We start from the raw sequence: 25,411 nt of genomic DNA on the forward strand, positions 1-25,411 counted from the left end.
GTTAAATCCAGCGATATAAAAGTGATCTCTATTGCTGACAGAGATATTCTCATAAGTCAGCTTGCAAATGACACCACCTTCTTTTTGAAAGATGCTGATCATATTCCAAGAGCATTCAATGTGATAAATATTGTTTCAAAGCATCTGGTCTTTGCCTAAACCTTAACAAGTGTGAATGGATTGCTGTTTAAGATTGGGTGCTACTTTCTATCTGCAATATTCCAGTCAAGGAAAAAGTAACATTTCATTAAATTGCATACCTATTATTGAAGAGAAAAAACAAAAAGAAGTTGAACCGTTGGATGCAGGGGGCTTTATCCTTGAAAGGTTGAGTATTGCTTTCTAAAGCTGAAGGTATCTCCAAACTTACCTACACAGCCCAGTCCCTACATCTTCACAAAAAAATAGGTAAAGCGGTTGACCAGATGCTTTTCAACTTCATTTGGAAAAATCATAAACATCATATTAGTAAATCTGTAACTACAGTGGGGCAAAAAAGTATTTAGTCAGCCACCAATTGTGCAAGTTCTCCCACTTAAAAAGATGAGAGAGGCCTGTAATTTTCATCATAGGTACACTTCAACTATGACTGACAAAATGAGAAAAATAAATCCAGAAAATCACATTGTAGGATTTTTTATGAATTTATTTGCAAATTATGGTGGAAAATAAGTATTTGGTCAATAACAAAAGTTTATCTCAATACTTTGTTATATACCCTTTGTTGGCAATGACAGAGGTCAAACGTTTTCTGTAAGTCTTCACAAGGTTTTCACACACTGTTGCTGGTATTATGTAATTTGTTGTACCCCCTAGCATATGTTATCACTTTATCACTGTCTATTTGTATACTTATTGTATGTATACTGGTGTTTTGCAATAAATAAATGAAATAATACTAATAATATAAAATTTAAAAATGAGTTGAAACATGGTAGGTGTTGTAGGGTTGCGGTAGGTTGTGCGGTAATGAAACAATTATTGGATGCCAACCGCCGTTAAACCTCATCGAAGAAGAAATAAGAAGGCGCACATCGCAGAAGAAGCGAACGAGACCAAAAAGACAACATGAGAACAAGCGGACATAAACGCTCATAACGAAAAATACACACAAAAAAAATTATGTGATACATGCATTTGGAATATCGCTCAAAAACTTACATTTGAAATAATCGATTTCATTCGATATATTGCCCAGCCCTATGGATAGGGTCTAGTCGCGAAAGTGCAGACACGAAACATCGGAACCATTTTGAGAATTGTAAACATTCGTCATTCATGCTTGGCAGTGCTCGTTTTAGCTCAATTCTCAATGGCAGTGGTGGGCTACTAGCTAGTTAACCGAATAATTATAGAGAGACAGTGAAATAAAGACTAATTTAAAATCCAATACTTTTTTGGTATAAGGAAAGTATCAGCATGATGCAAAGCAAAAGCTAAAAACGTGCTTGCTTATCATATAGATAATCATTTAGCGCGAGCCAAGTTACTCCCCACGGAATTTCCTCTTTGACCGACCTTTCTTTTTCTTTCCACAACAATTAGTTGAAGTTGTTATGATGTTGGCGTGTCAACGATTTGTGAGTGTTGTGAGGAACTCAAGGACACTATCACGACATGTCACTACTTGGTCTCCGGTTGGAGCAGCATTCAATGCCCAGCAGACGAAAGTTGATTTGTTTCAGAAGAACGTGGTAAGTCAGCTAACGTTAGCGGTTTGTTTGCGGACCCCCATAATACCAGAGAAGAGGTTAACTAGCGGCATAAAATCCCAACCTATATTCAATTTCCTCATTGTCAAAATCACCCATAATTGTATTCACTAGAAAATACTTGCTCTTTTATAAATGTGTCAGTTGGGGTTGTTGTAATGCTCAGCCTCGAAAACCAAGAGTTGGCCACACAGACTTTTGACATGGCATTGTACGTGCTATATTTGCACAGGGTTTATTCGGGGTTCCAGGGTTGAGTACTCCGGCTGGTTTCGAGGTGGCTCAGCAACGAGCGCTCAGGGAAACAGAACAGTTGGTAGAAACAGCCTGCAATAACCCACCAGGCGCCCTGACCGTGGAGACCTTCGATCAACTTTCTGACAGCCTTTGCAAAGTGGCAGATTTGGTAATGGCTCACAGTCACACTCAGAGATCATTGGCATCATTGTTGTTGTCAAGCCAAACTCCTCCCTGTTGAATATGATACACCCTTGATGTTGTATTTATTTTCTTGCAGGCAGATTTTGTCAAAGTTGGCCATCCAGACCCTGCCTTTCGGGATGCTGCTGAGAAGGCATGCATAAACATTGGCACAGTAGTAGAAAGGTATGAACCCTCTTCCGTAGTTTCTCTAGTAAAGTATTACATGATGTCAAGCAAAACACTTTTTTAATACATTCTTTCTTTGATGTTTTCTCTTTTTTTGCCCTGATAGGCTGAACACTAATGTTGAACTGTGTAGGAGTCTCAAGAACCTACTAGATAACAAAGAGGTTCTGGATTCTTTGGACCCAGATACAAGGCATGTACTATTATCTTCTCTTTATTTTCAGTTCAATCATTTATTTATCTTCCTGTTTGTACGATGAGTAGCAGTGCATTTTGTCTTTTGCCTGACGACTCAAACTGAATTCTTCCGCTGCTCAATGTTTGCTACATATTTCATTGCAGAGAAGAAACTAATGTCCGTGGGTGTAGTGTTTGGCCGGAGCAAGGAGGTTGGGTAGACAGGCAATCTTGTTTTACTGATATTTCGCAATACATTTTGCAGGAGAGTAGCAGAACTGTTCATGTTTGATTTTGAGATCAGTGGCATTCATCTGGATGAATCAAAGGTGAGTGATATAAATGACATTACTAGCCTATCACTTACACTTCATGGAATATATTTTTAAATCAATAATTGTCATGTACACATTGATTATTAGCCTACTAAGCCACATCCTCAGGGAAGTATAACCACAATGTGAGCTTAACCTAAACAGCACCTCTGTTTCAATGTATGAATCTTTTTCAAAGAGAGGGAAGGCGGTGAGCCTCAATGTCAACCTGCTGGATCTGAACAATGAATTTCTAAATGGCACCCACCTGCCCAATAGGATAGAGAAGACGGCCCTGCCAGAACACATCCGACACTGCTTCTCCATAGACGGCAACTCCATCCAGATTGGAGGTCTCCATGCAGATTCTCCTGATGAACTGGTGTGTGTGTGTGTGTGTGTGTGTGTGTGTGTGTGTGTGTGTGTGTGTGTGTGTGTGTGTGTGTGTGTGCAATCCAGAGGTTTATCTATACATAATTAGTGGTCTTCCAGCTACTGTCCCATGGTAGGAAATGATATTGGGCATGTTGGTTTGCTGTGCAGTAGCCTATAGATATTATATGCTTGTCCTTTTCTCTTAGGTGCGGGAGGCTGCTTATAAAATCTTTCTCTTCCCGAATTCAAGTCTGCTGCTTTGTCTGGATGACCTGTTGACTTGTAGGAATGAGCTAGCCAAATTAGTGGGCTATGAATCTTTTGCACACAGGGCTTTAAATGGAACTATGGCCAAGACTCCAGGTAAAGTACTCTGGCTGTTTACCTCATTTCTTTGTGCTCTGCTGCTTGGAAGAAATATTTAATTGATTTTATGATTCTTCAAACAGAGAAGTGTGTACTATGCTGTGTTGACCAGTGTGTTTAGTATGTTTTTGTTTTGCAGAGACTGTCATGAAATTCCTTGAATTGCTGACAGACAAACTATCGGACAGGTATGGTAGGAGTCAGTGAGCCAGACACTGGCATGAACCCTGTACAACACATCAATGTTTTTCCCATCTCAAACATACTGTAAGTGTAGCACATCCTCACACATTAATGTCCCTATTCCTCAATCCAGAACTGCCAAAGATTTTAACCTGATGAGGGATATGAAGATGAAAATGAACTCAAGAAGCACCGTGAGTCATCTTATAAATGCGTTTAAGTAGCTCTCATGGTTCTGACATCCATGTGTAGGAGATCATGACAATCCTTCTGCTGTTTGATGTTTCAATGTTTTTTTAAATCTAAGGAACTCATGCCATGGGACCACTCCTACTTCAGCAGCGCTGTGCGGGCAGAGAGGTAAGATACCTATACAAAGGTATACAGTACTGTAAACCTATGTGTATATTCTAAGTGGAAATAATATAACTTGTCAACAAGGAATCGTTGGGAATCTCCTAAAGAAACTATTGAAAGGTTGACGGGAGTACCTGAGCTTTATTTTCTACTAAAAGGCCTCTAGAGGGGGCTTGTGTATTGCTTAACATTATTCGGGAAACGGTCTGTAATAACATAGCCTTACGAGTGTCTGTGTATGTTTGTGTGTGTGTGCAGGTATAAGATCGATCCCAGCCTGTACAGTCCTTACTTCTCCTTAGGGGCCTGCATGGAGGGCCTCAATATGCTGTTCAGCCAGCTGCTGGGAGTCTCCTTCCAGAATGAACAGCCCATGGCAGGAGAGGTGTGGAGTGAAGAAGTCCGCAAGCTGGTGAGAGAACAGTATCTGTCTGTATGACACTCAACACCAATTTGTGGGGGCTCCTTTGAGTGAACCAGCAGAAAATGTAATAGTTGCTGCTTGGCTTTTTGTCATTTTAAGGCCCATCGTTTCTGTTGGGGATGGATTTTATTTTAAGCAGTCCTAAATGTCAGTTGGTTCTCTTAACAGGCTGTTGTCCATGAGACCGAGGGTCTTCTGGGATACATCTACTGTGACTTCTTCCGAAGGCCTGACAAACCACACCAGGTAAGACGAGCTGCTGCAGAAATACTGCCTAAATCCTCTGCGAAAGTAAGATACCAATGCTGATCATATCAAGGCTTTCTCTGTGCTCCCAGGATTGCCACTTCACCATCCAAGGGGGGCGTCTTAAGAAGGATGGGGAGTACCAACATCCTGTTGTGGTGCTGATGCTGAGCCTGCCCCCTCCCACACGTAGCACCCCAACACTGCTCAACCCCGGCATGATGGAGAACCTGTTCCACGAGATGGGCCATGCCATGCATTCCATGCTGGGACGCACGCGTTACCAACATGTCACAGGTAACCTGAGTCCAGGCCAGAGCTCACTGCTTTAGGAGGGATTTCCCCTGTCCCTCATTATTGCATTGCATATGTTGCGCATTTGCTTAGCAGACACATTTATTTGCTTAGCAGACACATTTAGTGAACTACCCTATGATTAATAGGCCTACAGTCTTGTGTTTGTATGACCTACGATACAGTGCTAGCATGGCATGCTATCGCGAAAACATTTTATGACATAGTACAGTTGGTAAACAATCTGTTTTGTGAGAGACTCATCTTCTGACTGGTCTTTTTCAGGAACTAGATGCTCCACTGACTTTGCTGAAGTCCCCTCCATCCTCATGGAGTTCTTTGCCACAGACTATCGGGTGGTAAATCAGTTTGCACGGCACTATCAGACCGGACAGGTGGGCAGCACAAGTTCATACTTGTCCTCTGTAACTTTCCCTCACACACAACACAGTCATTCTTAAGATTATGTCATCTATATGGAGTAGCAGTAGTTCTTGAGCTGTTTGTCTACTGCTGTGGTCCACAGATAGAGTAGTGTCCTAAGCTGTCCTATCAGACTGTCTGTTATAATAATGTAGACTTTGGCAGCCCTTCTTTTGCCCCTTTGGTATGATAATAGTTCTGAGACGCATCACTAGCTCTGCATAAGCTCTGAACCAAATGCTCTCGGCTGCACTTGAACACACGTTGGTTTTGTGTGAAGTCTTTTGTCATGATTTTGAATCAGACTGAAAGTCTGTTGATTAGACAGACTACAAACAGTCAAGCTAATAGCAAACTTTATTTAGCCAAATAATGAAGATAGCAGAGGTTCACGACACAGAAGACTCGATAGATGGGTGTGTTTTGTTTATCTCAGAAATATTTTGTTCTATTTCAGCCCCTGCCCAAGAGCATGGTCTCTCGCCTTTGTGAATCCAAGAGAATCTGTGGGGCTGCCGACACTCAGCTTCAGGTATAGCCACAGTGGCAGTTTGTGTCGTTTCAGTACTTATTAAATAAAATGATTGGCGTGTTTATTTTTTCACAGGTTTTTTATGCTGCTTTGGATCAAGTGTATCATGGCAAGCCACAAAATCAGTCAACGACAGACATTCTAAAAAAGATGCAAGAGAAATTCTATGGACTACCTTACGTTCCAAATACTGTAAGTGCCTAGATATCTTAGTCTTATAGCACTGAAACTGTGGACGATGTACTGATCTGTGAATGTCAGATCCTTTGGGGGTAAATAGTAATTAGACTATTCTCTGTACTGGATATAAACCATCTGGTTTGTACCCCCCTTACTGTGTGAGAGAGAATTTCTATCCACAGAGAAACATAAAACAGAATAGAGCAACCCAGAGACTATTTCTTCTCAACTGTAATTACAGTTGTGGGGAAAATTTGGACAATAATGATTTTCTCCCTGAATTGGCTTACCACCACAGCTAACCAATATCTACTCCGTGAGCCCTTTTTCTAGTAATTTTACATTAGTTTGTTGCCAAATAACAGAGCTCAGTTTTTCCCTGGGGTATGATAAAAGTAGTTTCCCAAATGTGAAAAGACCAATTTATGTCGGAATGAAAAATTATGCTGTACTTTTGACTGTTTCTGATACTTTTTTTTATTTACAGTTGCAAAATGTGGTGTTTTAATTTCAGGTGCAATTTACGTTAGTGCCTGGCCATACAAACCAAACTGCATTTGTTGACTGCAGTGATCATATGGAGCCACTTTCACCCCAGTCTTAGTTTAGAACATGTTTGGAACTGTGACACTCAGCAAGTCTTTTGATAGGTCCTTATCTGTCATTGACCGTGAGAAGCAAAGGGGAGGGTTCCCACTGGATTTGGATTATAACAAGTCACCACACAGACAGCTGAGCTCTTATCATTAAAATAAGACTGTAGGAGTTAGAAACAACTGGCCAGAGAGAGAGAATACACAGAAGCAGCATCATTCCGAAGAGAAGATAGGTACTGCACGTCTCACTTATGTTCTGTAGCCAATTTAGTCATCTTCTATAAGGTGGGTGGCACGTGGGAGAGAGGTTTGAAAAAATATTTTCAGATTGACAATGTTGCTTTAATACAAAATATATTCAATCGAAAATATGGAAGTGTCTTTCAGTGCTGGGGTTAATTCCACAAATGCAATTCAAATTAAATACCCTCCCTGTAAATTCCATTTAATTCAATTTCAATTCCAGTTCAGTTTTTGAATTAAGAGGTAATTCAATTCCTCTCAATTACAATGTTATATAAATTCCAATAATACAATTCCCAATTCAATATTATCCCCAACAATTCAACAAATTCAAATTGAATTCAATTCCCTCAGGATTTCAGGCTGATCATGTCACTCACTGTTCAGACAGCCTAGCTATACTGGAAATATATAAATACAAGTTGAAATGATTTAAAACAAATCCTGCAGCCCATTTTTCTATACTAACTACATGAATTCCATTCACTGGAATTTAATTGGATTTCAATATTTGAACATTTCCCAAAGATAAAAACAACAACATTAATTCCAAAACTTGAAGATTGTTGAAATTCGAATTGAAGTCGACGTAAATTCTCTACTTAATGTGTGAATTCAAGAATTGAATTGGAATTTCAAATTCAAATGGAATTGACCCCAACCCTGGTGTCTTTAGATAAAGATGGGTAACTGGTATTCTTGTCCCTAGGCCTGGCAGCTGAGATTCAGCCACCTCATTGGGTACGGTGCTAAGTACTACTCATACCTCATGTCGCGTGCCATAGCCTCCATGGTGTGGAGGCAGTGCTTTCAAAAAGACCCCTTCAACAGGTGAGAGAAACTCACCTGACCTGACCCATGTTGTAAATGCAGATGTTTTATCTTCTCAAAAGTTATTTTGTCTGCCATGTGAAGTCTCTAACCTTTATTTAACCAGGTAGGCCAGTTGAGAACAAGTTTTCATTTACAACTGCGACCTGGCCAAGATAAAGCAAAGCAGTGCGACACAAATAACACAGAGTTACACATAAACAAACGTGCAGTCAGTAACACAATAGAAAAATCTATATACAGTGTTTGCAAATGTAGTAAGATTAGGGAGGTAAGGCAATAAATAGGACATGGTGGCGAAATAATTACATTTTATCAATTAAACACTGGAGTGATAGATGTGCAGAAGATGAATGTGCAGAGATACTGGGGTACAATTCATTTTACAATTCATTCCAGTAATTGGCAGCAGAGAACTGGAAGGAAAGGCAGCCAACGGGAGAGTTAGCTTTGGGGATGACCAGTGAAATATACCTGCTGGAGCGTGTGCTACGAGTGGGTGCTGCTATGATGACCAGTGAGCTGAGATAAGGCAGGGCTTTACTTAGCAAAGACTTATAGATGACCTGGAGCCAGTGGGTTTGGTGACGAATATGAAGCGAGGGCCAGCCAACGAGAGCATACAGGTCGCAGTGATGGGTAGTATATGGGGCTTTGGTGACAAAACGGATGGCACTGTGATAGACTACATCCAATTTGTTGAGTAGAGTGTTGGAGGCTATTTTGTAAATGACATCGCCGAAGTCAAGGATCGGTAAGATAGTCAGTTTTACTAGGGTATTTTTGGTAGCATGAGTGAAGGAGGCTTTGTTGCGAAATAGGAAGCCGATTCTAGATTTCATTTTGGATTGGAGATGCTTAATGTGAGTCTATAAAGGAGAGTTTACAGTCTAACCAGACACCTAGGTATTTGTAGTTGTCCACATATTCTAAGTCAGAACCGTCCAGAGTAGTGATGCTAGACGGGCGGGCGAGTGCGGGCAGCGATCGGTTGAAGAGCATGCATTTAGTTTTACTTGCATTTAAGAGCAGTTGGAGGCCACGGAAGGAGTGTTGTATGGCATTGAAGCTCGTCTGGCGTTTTGTTAACACAGTGTCCAAAGAAGGGCCAGAAGTATACAGAATGGTGTCGTCTGCATAGAGGTGGATCAGAGAATCACCAGCAGCAAGAGCGACATCATTGATGTATACAGAGAAAAGAGTCGGCCTGAGAATTGAACCCTGTGGCACTCCCATAGACTTCCAGAGGTCCGGACAACAGGCCCTCCGATTTGACACACTGAACTCTATCTGAGAAGTAGTTTGTGAACCAGGCGAGGCAGTCATTTGAGAAACCAAGGCTGTTGAGTCTGCCGATAAGAATGCGGTGGTTGACAGAGTTGAAAGCCTTGGCCAGGTCGATGAAGCCGGCTGCACAGTATTGTCTTTTATCGATGACGGTTATGATATCGTTTAGGATCTTGAGCGTGGCTAAGGTGCACAGATGACCAGCTCGGAAACCAGAATGCATAGCGGAGAAGGTACGGTGGGATTTGAAATGGTCGGTGATCTGTTTGTTAACTTGGCTTTTGAAGATTTTACTTCAGGGAAATCTCTACTAGCTGGGTTCACTCACACTAGTCTGAACATGACAGTGACAAAAAAATGACCACACACCCACATCACAGATATCAATGTGACATCAGGGGATTTGTGTTTAGAAATGGAGTACTGTTTTACCTGGGGTGTTATGTTTTCTCAGAGCTGTTTTTTTTCTCTCTGCTCTTTGTGTCTCTGTCATGGGGGCTTGTAGAGTGGCAGACTACAGTCAGTGGCAGTGAAAGCACAGCTCAACCCACAGGAAAACCAAGCCAGTACAGTATTCAGACATATCCTTATCTGTCTGACATAAACCCCAATCCTATCTGTCTCTGCCTATTCACCCCCTCTGTTTAATGTCCCCACACAGGGACATGGGAGAGCGATATCGAAGGGAGATGCTAGCTCATGGAGGTAGTAAGGAGCCCATGCTTATGGTGCAAGGTAAGGAGCTCACACGCAGTCACTATTTTTCTTGGACGCTACCTTCCTCCCTTTCTTTAGGGTTCTTGCACTCTTTTTCTCCTAGTAGGTCCTTCCCCAGGTCACCACTCCTGTATGTATAGTACAGTGCCTTCAGAAAATATTCACAACTCTTGACTTTTTCCACTTTTTTTGTGTTATAGCCTGAATTTGAAATTGATTAAATGTTTATTTTATTTTATTGTCACTGGCCAACAACACACACTATCCCATAATGTCAGTGGAATTATGTTTTTCAAAATGTTAATAAATCAATTAAAAAGCTGACATGTCTTGAGTCAATAAGTATTCAACCCTTTTGTTATGGCAAGAATAAATATGTTCAGGAGTAAAAATGTGCTTAACAAGTCACATAATAAGTTGCATGCAATAATAGTACTTAACATGATTTTTGAATGACTACCTCATGTCTGTACCCCACACATACAATTATCTGTAAGGTTCCTCAGTCGAACACTGAATTTCAAACACGGACCACAAAGACCAGGGAGGTTTTCTAATGCCTCGCGAAGAAGGGCACCTATTTGTTGATGGGTAAAAATATAAAAAAAGCAGACATTGAATATCCCTTTGAACATGGTGAAGTTATTAATTACACTTTGGATGGTGTATCAAAACACCCAGTCACTACAAAGATACAGGTGTACTTCCTAACTCAATTGCCAAAGAGGAAGGAAACTGATCAGGGATTTCACCATGATGCCAATGTTGACTTTAAAACAGTTACAGAGTTTAATGGCTGTGACAGGAGAACTGAGGATGGATGAACATTGTAGTTACTCCACAATACTAACCTAATTGACAGAGTGAAAAGAAGGAAGCTTGAAGAGAATACAAATATTCCAAAACATGCATCCTTTTTGCAACAAGGTACTAAAGTAATTCTGCAAGAAAATGTGGCAAAGCAACTACATTTTTGTCCTGAATACAAAGTGTTATGTTTGGGGAAAATCCAATACAAAGCATTACTGAGTACCACTTTCCATTTTTTTTGCATATTTTAGCATAGTGGTGGCTGCATCATGTTATGGGTATGCTTGTAATCGTTAAGGACTGGGGAGTTGTTCAAGATAAAAAAGAAACAGAATAGAGCTAAGCACAGGAAAAATCCTAGAGGAAAACCTGGTTCAGTCTGCTTTCTACCAGACACTGGGAGATAAATTCACCTTTCAGCAAGACAATAACCTAAAACACAAGGCCTAATCTACACAAGTTGATTACCAAGAAGGCAGTGAATGTTCCTGAGTAGCTGAGTTAGTTTTTCCAAGTAGATTTAAGTAAAAACTATGGCAAGACCTGAAACTGTTTGTCTAGCTATGATCAACAACCAATTAGACAGCTTAAAGAATGTTTGGTAAGTGTTGCACAATTCAGGTGGGGATAGCTCTTAGAGACTTAGCCAGAAAGACTCACAGCTACAATCACTGCCAAAGGTCATTCTATAAAGTATTGACTCAGATGTGAATACTTATGTAAATTAAATATATAAATTAAATACATTTTCAATAAATTTGCTAACATTTCTAAAAACACGTTTTCACTTTGTCATTATGGGGTATTGTGTGTCGATGGGTGAGATTTTTTTTTATTTAATCCATTTTGGTTTCAGGCTGTAAAACAACAAAATATGGAATAAGTCAAGGGAATAGAATACTTTCTGAAGGCACTGTATATTATCAACTTATATCATTTTGGCAAAGCCATCAATGCATAGTTTGTTTTGCTAGTGTATATGCCTGAGGCGCAGGCTTTGGCTACTTCAAACTCTTAATTATAGCTGTGTGATGATGGCAGTTGCTTTGCTTTTCCCTGGGTTTGGAAACGGGTAAGGGCTGCTACTATGCATCATGGCTCTCTGATGCCTCCCAGGTTATCCTGAAACCACCATAAATCTCAAGACAGGAAGCTTTATTTGTGTTTAAAGGAAAGATTCACCCATTCCCCAGGAATAGATCGAATCAAATGTTATTTGTTACATACGCCGAATACAACAGGTGTAGACCTTACAGTGAAATGCTTACTTTCAAGCCCTTAACCAACAATGCAGTTTTAAGAAAATACACACAAAAAAACGTAAGAGAATAACACATGATTAAAGAGGAGCAGTAAATGACAATAGCGGGGCTATATACAGGGGGCACCGGTGTCGAGGTAATTGAGGTAATATGTACATGTAGGTAGAGTTATTAAAGTGACTATGCCTAGATAATAACAGAGTAGCAACAGTGTATGGGGGGGAGGCAATAGTCTGGGTAAACATTTTATTAGCTGTTCAGGAGTCTTATGGCTCGGGGTAGAAGCTATTTACGAGCCTCTTGGACCTAGACTTGGCGCTCCGGTACTGCTTTCTGTGCGGTAGCAGAGAGAACAGTCTATGGCTAGGGTGGCTGGAGTCTTTGACAATTTTTAGGGCCTTTCTCTGACACCGCCTGGTATAGAGGTCCTGGATGGCAGGAAGCTTGGCCACGGTGATGTACTGGGCCGTACGCACTACCCTCTGGAGTGCATTGCGTTCGGAGGCCGAGCAGTTGCCATACCAGGCAGTGATGCAACCCGTCAGGATGCTCTCGATGGTGCAGCTGTAATACCTTTTGAGGATCCGAGACCCATGCCAAATCTTTTCTGTCTCCAGAGGGAGGTGTTTAGTCCCAGAGTCCTTAGCTTATTGATGAGCTTTGAGGGCACTATGGTGTTGAACGCTCAGCTGTAGTCAATAAATAGCGTTCTCAGATAGGTCTTCCTTTCGTCCAGGGGGGAAGGGCAGTGTGGAGTGCAATACAGATTGCGTCATCGGTGGATCTGTTGGTGCTGTATGCAAATTGGAGTGGGCCTAGGGTTTCTGGGATAATGGTGTTGTGAGCCATGACCAGCCTTTCAAAGCATTTCATGGCTACAGACGTGAGTGCTATGGGTCGAAAGTCATTTAGGCAGGTTACCTTAGTGTTCTTGGGCACAAAAAAACAAAAACAAATTGTATGGTTGGTTAAGAGCCGATAAGATGGCAGCCTTCCCCTCCGGCGCCATCATGGAACATTGCTCAGAAATGCACAAAAACGAGAACGTTCAAAATGGGTGAATATTTCCTTTAATTTGTACACTTAATTCAAAGCCCTATTTATGGTGATATTTGTGGAAACTCTCCAGATAGATTTTTACATCCATTTAGCAAATGTTGAAACTAGATGTTATTCCATCCACACACCCAAAAAGCTAAACCCACTCACATTAACATTCCCTGGAGTCACTCAAAATTTTGGCACTGGCTCTTCTTTTTCATAGTCACAGTTGCAGTGGGGCTCCTGTAGTCTCAGTTGAAAGATGGGCTGACGTTCATGATTTGTCGGTATTTGAAGAAGATCAAATACATTAACCAATGGCATTACTCTCCCATAGGGCCAAAGTGAGGTGTATATGGCTTTCAATTTCAATTGCTGTGTTAACTCGATCAGGCTCTGAGAGTTGATATGCATCCCTGGTAATTAACCTCTTAGTAGCTGTCAACATGACATGAGTACAGCCAAAGCTGAGTTGTTACAATACAGAACCAGCACAGATAATCAGCGGTGTATTGCAGGCCAATTTGACATGGACCTGGTTGGATCTAGTTTAATTTCTGTACATATGAATGAACTCAAACACAACGAATCCGGGTTAAAACAATAGCTCAATAGATAGAGCACTACAAATAAAATATTGAGATTTTCTTTCCCCCAGACAAGTTTCAAATTTGTCATTGAAGTCCTTTATCTAAATCTGTCCCCCTCTCTCCTGGCCTGTTCCATGGTTTGCAGGCATGCTTCAGAGCTCCCCTACCGTTGAAGAATTAGTGGACGCTCTAGTAGCTGACCTGGACACAGACTCAGTAACCTGCCGTGATGATTCCTTATGAGCAGATTGTACTTTCTATTTTTTTTTTTACCTACTGGAAATTAACACTGGAAATTAGGGGCAGGACCCCTCCCCACTTACCTCATCCTACGCTTGGCGATGTTGAATTTTAAAATTTATATTACTCTGCAGTGGCCTGATGAGTATGAGGGAATTAAAATATGAAGTGTGTATAATATTGTATTTGACTTGTGATGCATCCTTGTCTCATTGTGAATTATGAACCCTTATAAAATCCCCATGTTGCCAGTGCCAACCCTATATTGTCCTGTCTATTGTTTTTGTCATCTGAACAACTAGTGTTCTCTTACTTGGCTATTACTCTCTAACTCTATAGCTACAGGTTTCAGCTATTGAATGAATCACTATTGAATGCTCTTTTTTGTGAGAGAGACAGTCAGCAGCCTGATTAGTGAAACAAGTGAAAGAGCTGTGGGCCTGCCAGTGTTTTGACATAGAGAATAAGGGGACGGGGGATGTCTGAAGGGCTGCAGATAAATGACAGACTCACTAAAGCAATACGAGGGATAAGGCTCCGTGCTGGACTCTGGAAGAGCTCTGCTGTATTCTCTGGTTTTCCTTCATACTAACGACCACCATTAAAATCATGTTTAACACTTTGCTTGACACCCTGCTCCTAACGGCTTCATAACAATGTCGAAAACAAAGTAATGAAAAACAGGTGACATCCATCTTTTTGAGATTTTTTATTATTTGTTAAACAATCTTTTTCTAAGCAATTGTACTATTATAAAATACAATAGCTCAGAATTTGTATTTTATAGTCTTTTTTTGCTCATCTTTATCAAGGGTGCCAATAATTTTGGATTTGACTGTAAATTACAAGCTTTTTAAATGTATTTACATACATGGTACATTTTTTATTTATTTTTTAATCCAAGAGAATTGGTTCAATTTAAACTTGTACTATATCAGACATTGGCCCACACATATTTGGTAATGGCAATGAGATGAGCTCTGGAAAATAACAGAAGCAGAAAATACAGGTTTGAATGGCTTGGAAACCAGCAACTCACATTTGTCAGCAGTTGGTATGTCTTTCACATAACCACAAATCTGTTATGATGACAGTCAACATATCAAAGGTTATCCTCATTAAGAAATGGTCCCTGCTTTTAGGCCTACTCAGTACAGTTTAATGAATCCCAGATCTTTAGTTTAATATAGCATGGGTCCACGTCTTCTCTCCTGTCAATGTTTCATCATCCTCTAAGGAAAATTCCTCATCAGACACTTCCACATCAGTTTGGTAGAGGTCATGGTTCAGCTCACTGGGCAGTGTGTTCTCTAGTGGTCTTCTCTGTGACTCCCAGGCAGGATATGTGGCCATTCCATTGCTGTTCTGAGAACAGTGGAGACGGAAGCCACTGCTGTTCTCCATGCTGCAAGGTTCCTCAGAGAACTGATAGGGGAAAAGCTTCACGGGACCTTAGGACAGGAAAATGCGGTTTTATAGATGTTGATGGGACATGTCAAGTGCAGAAATTCAAGTTATGCACTCTTCTCAAATGTGGATTTGGCGCCATGTGCATATTGGTAAAGAATGACATGAAAAGGTTATTTGCAAGCCCAGGCTAACAGAACAACATACCACAAGTTATGCCCGTACCATGGTAGCAGTTTGAGGTGATCTGATGTAGCTGATGGACCTGAATATTCTCAAAGCTGGGGAACTCTGCATCATAGCAGCTACCACCGTGACATGGCTCTGATTAGTGCAAAAACAAAAGTTTTATTTACTTTTTACATTAACACAAGTGTTTATATCAATAAATATTTGGCATGGTATAAATACAGCATAATATCTGCATTAAACATTGTTTGACATGATTACAATCTTACTCGACACAAGAGGGATGAGTGAGAATCTGTGATTCAGGCAGGGTTACCATGAGGTTTCTTCTCCAGCTGTCTTTTGCAGTAGATGGCACAGAAAAGCATTAGGGCCAGTAGGACAGAAGTCAGAGCGATGCAGATGACTACAGCCAGGACAGTGTCCCTGGGGCTTGCCACAACAGACGAAAGGGGCACCAGGTTCACCATGCTACTGCCTACACAGTAAACATGCATAAACACACACGCATGTGCACAAATATCACTACAGCTGTTTATCCTTAGGTGAAATACAGCACACCCACAAACATGCATTTAATTATAGAACAGTTGTTATGAGACCCACTTTCTCAAAGTATTTTTAAGTGTGGGATAATTCAGATTTGTAATTGAGTGTGGGTGCAGTGTGTGTTTGTTGGCTACTGTGTGTGTCGGCATGTGTATATTTTGTTTTTCAGTAAGGCAGTGAATGCTATCTCATATGTCCTCTTTGGTAGTGGCTTCTCAAATCCAAAGACGCAGCACACTGAGTCTGGTTGTCTTTGTGTCTCCCCAAATCTTTCCTGCTTATCAGTTCAGATAGAGAACAATCCACTGAAACAAATTTACATGCTAATCTAATTATAACACTGTTCTGTGCCAAAACCCTTTTGTTTGATAACCAAACCGAACATACCCCTGGGGCATCATCAAACTGAACCACCAGAACAGAGATGTCTAAAAGGTGTCAGGAAATCAAAAACAAGCACCTATTAAGTTTTTTCAAGCCTATTTTCTCAAGAAAGTGATTGGAAGTACAAACTACGGTAAGATCCTTCAGTTGGAAGGATATGCAAGAACTTACTTGTGCTGGTCTACACTTTGTTTTTGTTTTATAAAAGTCACTATGAATGAAATACTGTTCCATCACAACTGGAGGCATGTAGTGAGAGGTGGGGAGAATACACTTGGAGAGCACTGTCACTCTGGGATACAACAACCTATTTGTCTCATAAGAATTTCACATTTCAACTACAAGAGTTCTCAGATGGACTTCAAATACGTTTTTGTAATCTCAAAATCATCTAAATTAGTATTTTACATCTGAATATGCCTTTTATGGTATCAAAGTGTGCTTCAATACCAGGCTTATTTTTCCAAACCTAACATCTAACAGTAGGTTGTAACATCTGGGAAATGTGTTCTTATTTCAACCCCATTTGACTGCCAAGTTAAACACAGAGAGAGACGGAAGTTCAACAGCCAGCTAGCTCACACTCCACTACAAAATAGTGGTGGGCATGATTTGATCTTCCAAGAATTTCATTTGAGGCTGGTACATAGTGGATATGTGTGTGCAAACAATCCCAGAAAGATGGTTAAACAGACAGACATCAGTAAAGCACATTTCACATGTTCCCTGGAAATATTTTCTTAAATTATTCTAAAAGTGGTACAGTAACATTAAGCGTGCTTATAGTACATGGACTGAAGCACAATCTTGCCTATGGGAAATCAAAATCAAAGAAAATGTTATTTGTCACATGCACTGAATATAACAGCCGTAGACTTTTCCCGTGAAATGCTTACTTATGAGCCCTTTCCCAACAGTGCAGAGTTAAAAATAAAAAAATCATTAGTAAATAAGAAGAAATAAAAGGAAATAGTAACATAATAATGAGGCTATATACAAGGAATACCGCTACCGAGTCAATGTGCAGGACTGTGATTACTCACCATGGACTGGCAGAATCTTTTTTTTTTCTTTAACGAGTCTGACGCAAACTATATACTGCTTTCTCTGGAACAAGCCCAGATCCCTGTGATTTGCGTGAAGAGGAGGCAGAGAAAAAGGGGCCGGAGGGCGGGCTGCCTTCTGAGAATTTGTGGGCGATCGAATAAACCCCCACTTCCTTCCATTCTGTTAGCAAACGTGCAATCTTTGGACATTAAAATAGATGACCTACGTGGAAGATTAAATTACCAACAGGACCTTAAAAACTGTAATATCTTATGCTTCACGGAAACGTGGCTGAACGACCACACTATCAACATACAGCTGGCTGGTTATACGCTGCACCGGCAGGATAGAACAGCGGCGTCTGGTAAGACAATGGGTGGCGGACTATGTATTTTTGTAAATAACAGCTGGTGCACGATTTCTAAGGAAGTCTCGAGCTATTGCTCACCTGAGATAGTGTATCTCATGATAAACTGTAGACCATGATACCTACCTAGAGAGTTTTCATCTGTATGTTTCGTAGCTGTTTACATACCACCACAGTCAGAGGCTGGCACTAAGACAGCATTGGATGAGCTGTATTCCGCCATAAGCAAACAAGAAAACACTCACCCAGAGCTCTCCCTCGCCCTTGATGGGGTCATGATAGGGGCTGTACCAAATGTTTGATGTATTATAATAATTGATTATTCTTATGTTGTATTAATAGAAGGGGAGGGGCTATGGGACCCCTCCTCCTCTACATTTATAGGGTCCTAGACTACAGATTAATAATATATATATTCATTATAAGGTTTTAGAATTGTTCCAATCTTTTCTAAGTCTCTGCCTCTTATAAAGAAACGGGGTCTGTGAAAAAGCATTTCAAAGATAAACAGAGAGCCCAGCAGGGGAGTAGAAGAGATAAGAGGCTAATCAGACATACCTCTATAAATCAACTTGGGGGAGTGGCAATTACTGCTGAGGCCTTAGAAAACACTGGAACTATTGTATCTCTTGCAAGTTAGTATAGCTGTGTATTCATGGGCTTGGTCTGAGGAGTAGCAGGTAATGACGTATGCAGTGACATCACAGGGGGTTGATTACAAGCATGATAAAAGCAACTTGGACTTTTCCTATGGGGCAGAACTCATGAGAGACATCAGTTGTATGTGTGATGTTTGATCTTTGACTTCTGTCTACAGCTGTATTTTGATTAAAATTGTTATGATTTATAAGTGCACATTTTGAGTGTTCCTTATTTGTTAAGTAAATAAAACGGAACACAGAAAAACGGAACCAACACCCTCCATTTGGCAGATCTGACCATAATTCTATCTTCCTGATTCCTGCTTACAAGCAAAGATTAAAGCAGGAAGCACCAGTGACTAGATCAATAAAAAAGTGGTCAGATGAAGCAGATGCTAGCACAGACTGGAATATGTTCCGGGATTCCTCCGGTGGCATTGAGGAGTACACCACATCAGTCATTGGCTTCATCAACAAGTGCAACGAGGACGTCGTACCTACAGTGACCATACCTACAGTTGAAGTCGGAAGTTTACATACACCTCAGCCAAATACATTTAGAATAATAGTAGAGATAATTATTTATTTCAGCTTTTATTTCTTTCATCACATTCCCAGTGGGTCAGAAGTTTACATACACTAAATTAGTATTGGGTTTCATTGCCTTTAAATTGTTTAACTTGGGTCAAACATTTCGGGTAGCCTTCCACAAGCTTCCCACAATAAGTTGGGTGAATTTTGGCCCATTCCTCCTGACAGAGCTGGTGTAACTGATAGGCTAATTGACATAATTTGAGTCAATTGGAGGTGTACCTGTGGATGTATTTCAAGGCCTACCTTCAAACTCAGTGCCTCTTTGCTTGACATCATGGGAAAATCAAAAGAAATCAGCCAAGACCTCAGAAAAAAAATTGTAGACCTCTACAAGTCTGGTTCATCCGTGGGAGCAATTTCCAAACGCCTGAAGGTACCACGTTCATCTGTACAAATAATAGCACGCAAGTATAAACACCATGGGACCACGCAGCCGTCATACTGCTCAGGAAGGAGGCGTGTTCTGTCTCCTAGAGATGAACGTACTTTGGTGCGAAAAGTGCTAATCAATCCCAGAATAACAGCAATGGACCTTGTGAAGATGTTGGAGGAAACAGGTACAAAAGCATATATATCTATAGTAAAACGAGTCCTATATCGACATAACCTGAAAGGCCGCTCAGCTCCAAAACCGCCATAAAAAAGCCAGACTACGGTTTGCAACTGCACATGGGGACAAAGATCATTTTTGGAAAAATGTCCTCTGGTCTGATGAAACTAAAATAGAACTGTTTGACCATAATGACCACCGTTATGTTTGGAGGAAAAAGGGGGATGTTTGCAAGCCGAAGAACACCATCCCAACCGTGAAGCACGGGGGTGGCAGAATCATGTTGTGGGGGTGCTTTGCTGCAGGAAGGACTAGTGCACTTCACAAAATAGATGGCATCATGAAGAAGTAAAATTATATGGATATATTGAAGCAACATCTCAAGACATCAGTCAGGAAGATGAAGCTTGGTCGCAAATAGGTCTTCCAAATGAACAATGACCCCAAGCATACTTCCAAAGTTGTGGCAAAATGGCTTAAGGACAACAAAGTCAAAGTATTGGAGTGGCCATCACAAAGCCCTGACCTCAATCCTATTGAAAATTTGTGGGCAGAACTGAAAAAGCGTGTGCGAGCAAGGAGACCTACAAACCTGACTCAGCTACACCAGCTCTTTTATTTATTTATTTATAATTTTAAAAAATCACCTTTATTTAACCAGGTAGGCTAGTTGAGAACAAGTTCTCATTCGAACTGCGACCTGGCCAAGATAAAGCATAGCAATTCGACACATACAACAACACAGAGTTACACATGGAATAAACAAAACATACAGTCAATAATACAGTAGAAAAAAGAAAACAAAAAGTATATTTACAGTGAGTGCAAATGAGGTAAGATAAGGGAGTTAAGGCAATAAATAGGACATGGTGGCGAAGTAATTACAATAAAGGAATTAAACACTGGAATGGTAGGATGTGCAGAAGATGAATGTGCAAGTAGAGATACTGGGGTGCAAAGGAGCAAGATAAATAAATAAATACAGTATGGGGATGAGGTAGATAGATAGCCCATCTGTAAACAGCCTATGTACAGGTGCAGTGATCTGTGAGCTGCTCTGACAGCTGGTGCTTAAAGCTAGTGAGGGAAATATGAGTCTCCAGCTTCAGTGATTTTTGCAGTTCGTTCCAGTCATTGGCAGCAGAGAACTGGAAGGAGAGGCGACCAAAGGAGGAATTGGCTTTGGGGGTGACCAGTGAGATATACCTGCTGGAGCACGTGCTACGAGTGGGTGCTGCTATGGTGACCAGTGAGCTGAGATAAGGCGGGGCTTTACCTAGCAGAGACTTGTAGATAACCTGTAGCCAGTGGGTTTGGCGACGAGTATGAAGCGAGGGCCAACCAACGAGAGCATACAGGTCGCAGTGGTGGGTTGTGTATGGGGCTTTGGTGACAAAACGGATGGCACTGTGATAGACTGCATCCAATTTGTTGAGTAGAGTGTTAGAGGCTATTTTATAGATGACATCGCCGAAGTCAAGGATCGGTAAGATAGTCAGTTTTACTAGGGTATTTTTGGTAGCATGAGTGAAGGAGGCTTTGTTGCGAAATAGGAAGCCGATTCTAGATTTCATTTTGGATTGGAGATGTTTGATGTGAGTCTGGAAGGAGAGTTTACAGTCTAACCAGACACCTAGGTATTTGTAGTTGTCCACGTATTCTAAGTCCGAGCCATCCAGAGTAGTGATGCAGGACGGGCGGGCAGGTGCGGGCAGTGATCGATTGCATAGCATGCATTTAGTTTTACTTGCATTTAAGAGCAGTTGGAGGCCACGGAAGGAGAGTTGTATGGCATTGAATCTCATCTGGAGGTTAGTTAACACAGTGTCCAAAGAGGGGCCAGAAGTATACAGAATGGTGTCGTCTGCGTAGAGGTGGATCAGAGAATCACCAGCAGCAAGAATGACATCATTGATGTATACAGAGAAGAGAGTTGGCCCGAGAATTGAACCCTGTGGCACCCCCATAGAGACTACCAGAGGTCCGGACAACAGGCCCTCCGATTTGTCACACTGAACTCTATCAGAGAAGTAGTTGGTAAACCAGGCGAGGCAATTATTTGAGAAACAAAGGCTGTCGAGTCTGCCAATAAGAATGCGGTGATTGACCGAGTCGAAAGCCTTGGCTAGGTCGATGAATACGGCTGCACAGTAATGTCTCTTATTATCGATGGCGGTTATGATATTGTTTAGGACCTTGAGCGTGGCTGAGGTGCACCCATGACCAGCTCTGAAACCACATTGCATAGCGGAGAAGGTACGGTGGGATTCGAAATGATCGGTAATCTGTTTGTTAACTTGGCTTTCGAAGACCTTAGAAAGACGGGGTAGGATAGATATAGGTCTGTAGCAGTTTGGGTCTCGAGTGTCACCACCTTTGAAGAGGGGGATGACCGCGGCAGCTTTCCAATCTTTGGGAATCTCAGATGATATGAAAGAGGTTGAACAGGCTAGTAATAGGGGTTGCAACAATTTCGGCAGATCATTTTAGAAAGAGAGGGTCCAGATTTTCAGAACATCAGCTATCTGGATTTGGGTGAAGGAGAAATGGTGTGAGCTCTATCAGGAGGAAGGGGCCAAAATTCACCCAACTTGTTGTGGGAAGCTTGTGGAAGGCTACCCAAAACGTTTGACCCAAGTTAAACAATTTAAAGGCAATGCTACCAAATACTAATTGAGTGTATGTAAACATCTGACCCACTGGGAATGTGATGAAAGAAATAAAAGCTGAAATAAATCATTCTCTCTACTATTATTCTGACATGTCACATTCTTAAAATAAAGTGGTGATCCTAACTGACCTAAAACAGGGATTTTTTACTGGGATTAAATGTCAGGAATTGTGAAAAACTGAGTTTAAATGTATTTGGCTAAGGTGTATGTAAACTTCCGACTTCAACTGTATGTAAAAATGCTGTTCATTGACTACAGCTCAGCATTCAACACCATGGTATCCTCCAAACTCATCATTAAGCTTGAGACCCTGGGTCTCGACCCCGCCATGTGCAACTGGATCCTGGACTTCCTGAAGGGCCGCCCCCAGGTGTTGAAGGTAGGAAACAACATCTCCACTCCGCTGATCCTCAACACTGGGGCCCCACAAGGGTGCATTCTCAGCCCCCTCCTGTACTCCCTGTTCACCCACGACTACGTGGCCATGCACGCCTCCAACTCAATCAAGTTTGCAGATGACACAACAGTTTTAGGCTTATTTACCAACAATGGCGAGACAGCCTACAGGGAGGAGGTGAGGCCCCACGGAGTATGGTGTCAGGAAAATAACCTCTCACTCAATGTCAGAAAAACAAAAGAGATGATCGTGGACTTCAGGAAACAGCAAAGGGAACACCCCCCTATCCACATCGACGGGACAGCAGTGGAGAAGGTGGAAAGTTTTAAGTTCCCCAGTGTACATATCACCGACAAACTGAAATGGTCCACGCACACAGACAGTGTGGTGAAGAAGGCGCAACAGCGCCTCTTCAACCTCAGGAGGCTGAAAAAATGTGGCTTGTCACCAAAAACACTCACTAACTTTTACAGGTGCACAATTGAGAGCATCCTGTCGGGCTGTATCACCGCCTGGAATGGCAACTGCACCGCCCACAACCGCAAGGCTCTCCAGAGGGTAGTGCAGTCTGCACAACGCATCACAGGGGGCAAACTACCTGCCCTCCAGGACACCTACAACATCCGATGTCACTGGAAGGCAAAAAATATCATCAAGGACAATAACCACCCGAGCCACTGCCTGTTCACCCTGCTTCCATCCAGAAGGCGAGGTCAGTACAGGTGCATCAAAGCTGGGACAGAGAGATTGAAATACAGCTTCTATCTCAAGGCCATCAGATTGTTAAACAGTCACCACTAGCACAGAGAGGCGGCTGCCTACCTACAGACTTGATATCATTGGCCACTTTACTAAATGGAACACTAGTCACTTTAATAATGCCACTACAAGAATGTTTACATATCTTGCATTACTCATTTCATATGTATATAAAGAATACTGTGTCCTTCACTATCCATTCTTTACTATCTATTGCATCTTAGCCGCTCTGTCACTGCTCATCCATATATTTTATACTGATATATTCTTATCCCATTCCTTTACTTGATAGTGTGTATCAGGTTTTGTTTTGGATTTTTTTCTGATATTAGGTTTTGTTGTGAAATTGTTAGATATTACCTGTTAGATACTGCTGCACTGTCGGAACCAGAAGCATAAGCATTTCGCTACACTTGCAATAACATCTGCTAACCATGTGTATGTGACTAATACAATTTGTGTCTATGTGTGAGTGTGGCGTCAATATGCATGTCTGTGAGAGTATGTAGTGTGTGTGAGTGTGCATACATCATTTGTATTGATGAAAAGGCCTACTCACAGAGAAGCTCATAGGCATGAGGAGGGTCTCCACAGGGTACACAGTCCATGTCCTGAAACCCACTCAGCTTGGTTTTCCTATAGAACCTGTAATACAACAACAACAGCATATGTGGTAGAAAATGGAAAATGGAGACACTTCGGAGATACTGGGGAGGATGAGACAGCAGCTGTCCTCACCCAGGCAGACAGTCTCCACACACAGCGTTTCCTGTGCTGGTGCAGTTGGCTCTATGGAGGCGGCTGGTGTGGGCACATGATAGACACGGCTTGCATTTCTGCCCTCCTGCTTCCTCTTTGTAGCGCCCCGGTCTGCAGGGTGCACAGCGAGCACCCACCCCATAGCCAAAGCCACATTCCTGAGGGGTTTAACACACACACAAACACACACAGGAGACCCAGTTGATGGTGTGGTGGGGGTTGGGAGTTTGTGAAGGAACAGTAAGCAGAGGTCCCACAGTGATTGAGAGAGAAAGAGACAACTTGCATAGTAACATTTGTGTAAAATGTTTCATATGTCAACAAAGTATGTAACAGGAAATACATAACATTTTAGTCATTTAGCAGATGCTCTTATCCAGAGCAATTAGGGTTAAGTGCCTTGCTCAGGGTCAGATTTACACATTTTTCACCTAGTCGGCTCGGTTTCGAACCAGCGACTTGTATTATTATCTTATAGGGGAACCTTTCTTACTGGCCCAAAGCTCTTAACCGCTAGTCTACTTGCTGCGCGCACATTAATTATATTCTTACAATGGCATGACTAGTTGTATCAATCATTTTGACAGGAGGGAATACGTTTGATAGACTACTCACCGTGGATAACTCCTGCCCAGATCCACACTGTCTGCAGGCGACACAGTCCCCTGCTTCATCCCTGTACTCCTGCTCCCTGCATTCTCTATTCTCCACTGCAGTTCCATGAACCTGACCAAGAGCATCACTCACAGACTTCAGATACACTACAACAAATGAGAAACTACATCCGTAAATGAAAAACTTTATGCCTTACCATATAGCACAAAATAATCAGCTCCAGTAAAAGCGACAGCATCTTCTTTAGCTTCCACTCCATGTTAACTATTTTGTCTTAGTTTTAAAATGTCTGCCAATACCTGGATGGGAATCAATGAGCTAATACTTTTATACCACCCACGCGATTAAATGGTCCATCTTCTGATACAGTACGTCCAATGTTAATTGACATAAGAAGCTATTAAGTACAGTAATATAAGTAGATATCTGGCGGACCTGACATATGACGCTACCATAGGCAAGATAAGGCAACAGCGTTTATTCCATAACAGGTTCCTAGAAAATACCGCGCCCCACTCCTAAATACCCAGTCAGAAGTGTAGTTCGCAGACACGGCTATTGGGTAGGCTACTTTTTCAACAAATAATGTTGCCGCCTGCCAGATACTAGCGCATCATGCTCCCCCTGAACATTATGAACAATCTTCAATCACATATGTACACTGTATGTTCC

At 41.6% G+C, this 25,411-nt stretch overlaps 2 protein-coding genes across 4 annotated transcripts; one reads left to right on the forward strand and one right to left on the reverse strand.

Annotated features, from left to right (window-relative positions):
• The first annotated feature begins 1,062 nt into the window (after nucleotides 1-1,062).
• On the forward strand, nucleotides 1,063-14,069 carry LOC139533054 (mitochondrial intermediate peptidase-like). 2 transcript variants are annotated; one of them, XM_071331269.1, is made up of 19 exons: nucleotides 1,063-1,694; nucleotides 1,945-2,118; nucleotides 2,230-2,318; nucleotides 2,428-2,514; nucleotides 2,764-2,827; nucleotides 3,012-3,194; nucleotides 3,394-3,550; nucleotides 3,675-3,741; nucleotides 3,870-3,930; nucleotides 4,044-4,096; nucleotides 4,352-4,505; nucleotides 4,686-4,763; nucleotides 4,856-5,060; nucleotides 5,343-5,452; nucleotides 5,938-6,012; nucleotides 6,088-6,204; nucleotides 7,741-7,862; nucleotides 9,811-9,884; nucleotides 13,715-14,069. In XM_071331269.1, the coding sequence occupies exons 1-19, from the start codon at nucleotides 1,557-1,559 to the stop codon at nucleotides 13,810-13,812; spliced, it is 2,106 nt and encodes a 701-aa protein (XP_071187370.1). In that variant the 5' UTR covers nucleotides 1,063-1,556; the 3' UTR covers nucleotides 13,813-14,069. The 2 variants fall into 2 exon arrangements, with proteins under 2 accessions (XP_071187370.1, XP_071187380.1); XM_071331279.1 differs by having other exon boundaries at nucleotides 1,065-1,694; nucleotides 3,693-3,741.
• A 434-nt stretch (nucleotides 14,070-14,503) lies between these two features.
• LOC139533066 (tumor necrosis factor receptor superfamily member 19-like) lies at nucleotides 14,504-25,249 on the reverse strand. Of its 2 annotated transcripts, none has more exons than XM_071331299.1 (7): nucleotides 24,936-25,249; nucleotides 24,740-24,850; nucleotides 24,104-24,282; nucleotides 23,925-24,010; nucleotides 15,722-15,883; nucleotides 15,442-15,540; nucleotides 14,504-15,260 (listed from the first exon to the last, which is right to left on the reverse strand). In XM_071331299.1, exons 1-7 carry the CDS (start codon nucleotides 24,996-24,998, stop codon nucleotides 14,986-14,988), a joined length of 975 nt encoding a protein of 324 aa, XP_071187400.1. In that variant the 5' UTR covers nucleotides 24,999-25,249; the 3' UTR covers nucleotides 14,504-14,985. The 2 variants fall into 2 exon arrangements, with proteins under 2 accessions (XP_071187400.1, XP_071187392.1); XM_071331291.1 differs by having other exon boundaries at nucleotides 15,424-15,540; nucleotides 24,936-25,248.
• Nucleotides 25,250-25,411: the final 162 nt, after the last annotated feature.

This window comes from Salvelinus alpinus, chromosome 1 (assembly GCF_045679555.1).
Source record: "Salvelinus alpinus chromosome 1, SLU_Salpinus.1, whole genome shotgun sequence".
In the NCBI taxonomy this organism is placed as follows: domain Eukaryota; kingdom Metazoa; phylum Chordata; class Actinopteri; order Salmoniformes; family Salmonidae; genus Salvelinus; species Salvelinus alpinus.

Coding starts and splice junctions, on each gene's coding strand:
- LOC139533054 (XM_071331269.1), top strand. CDS start 1,557: ATGATGTTGGCGTGTCAACGATTTGTGAGTGTTGTGAGGAACTCAAGG. Junction 5,061..5,342: donor GCGTTACCAACATGTCACAG/GTAACCTGAGTC, acceptor GGTCTTTTTCAG/GAACTAGATGCTCCACTGAC. Junction 5,453..5,937: donor GGCACTATCAGACCGGACAG/GTGGGCAGCACA, acceptor GTTCTATTTCAG/CCCCTGCCCAAGAGCATGGT.
- LOC139533066 (XM_071331291.1), bottom strand. CDS start 24,998: ATGGAGTGGAAGCTAAAGAAGATGCTGTCGCTTTTACTGGAGCTGATT. Junction 24,283..24,739: donor CTGGGCAGGAGTTATCCACG/GTGAGTAGTCTA, acceptor TAAACCCCTCAG/GAATGTGGCTTTGGCTATGG. Junction 24,011..24,103: donor TGTGGAGACTGTCTGCCTGG/GTGAGGACAGCT, acceptor GTTGTATTACAG/GTTCTATAGGAAAACCAAGC.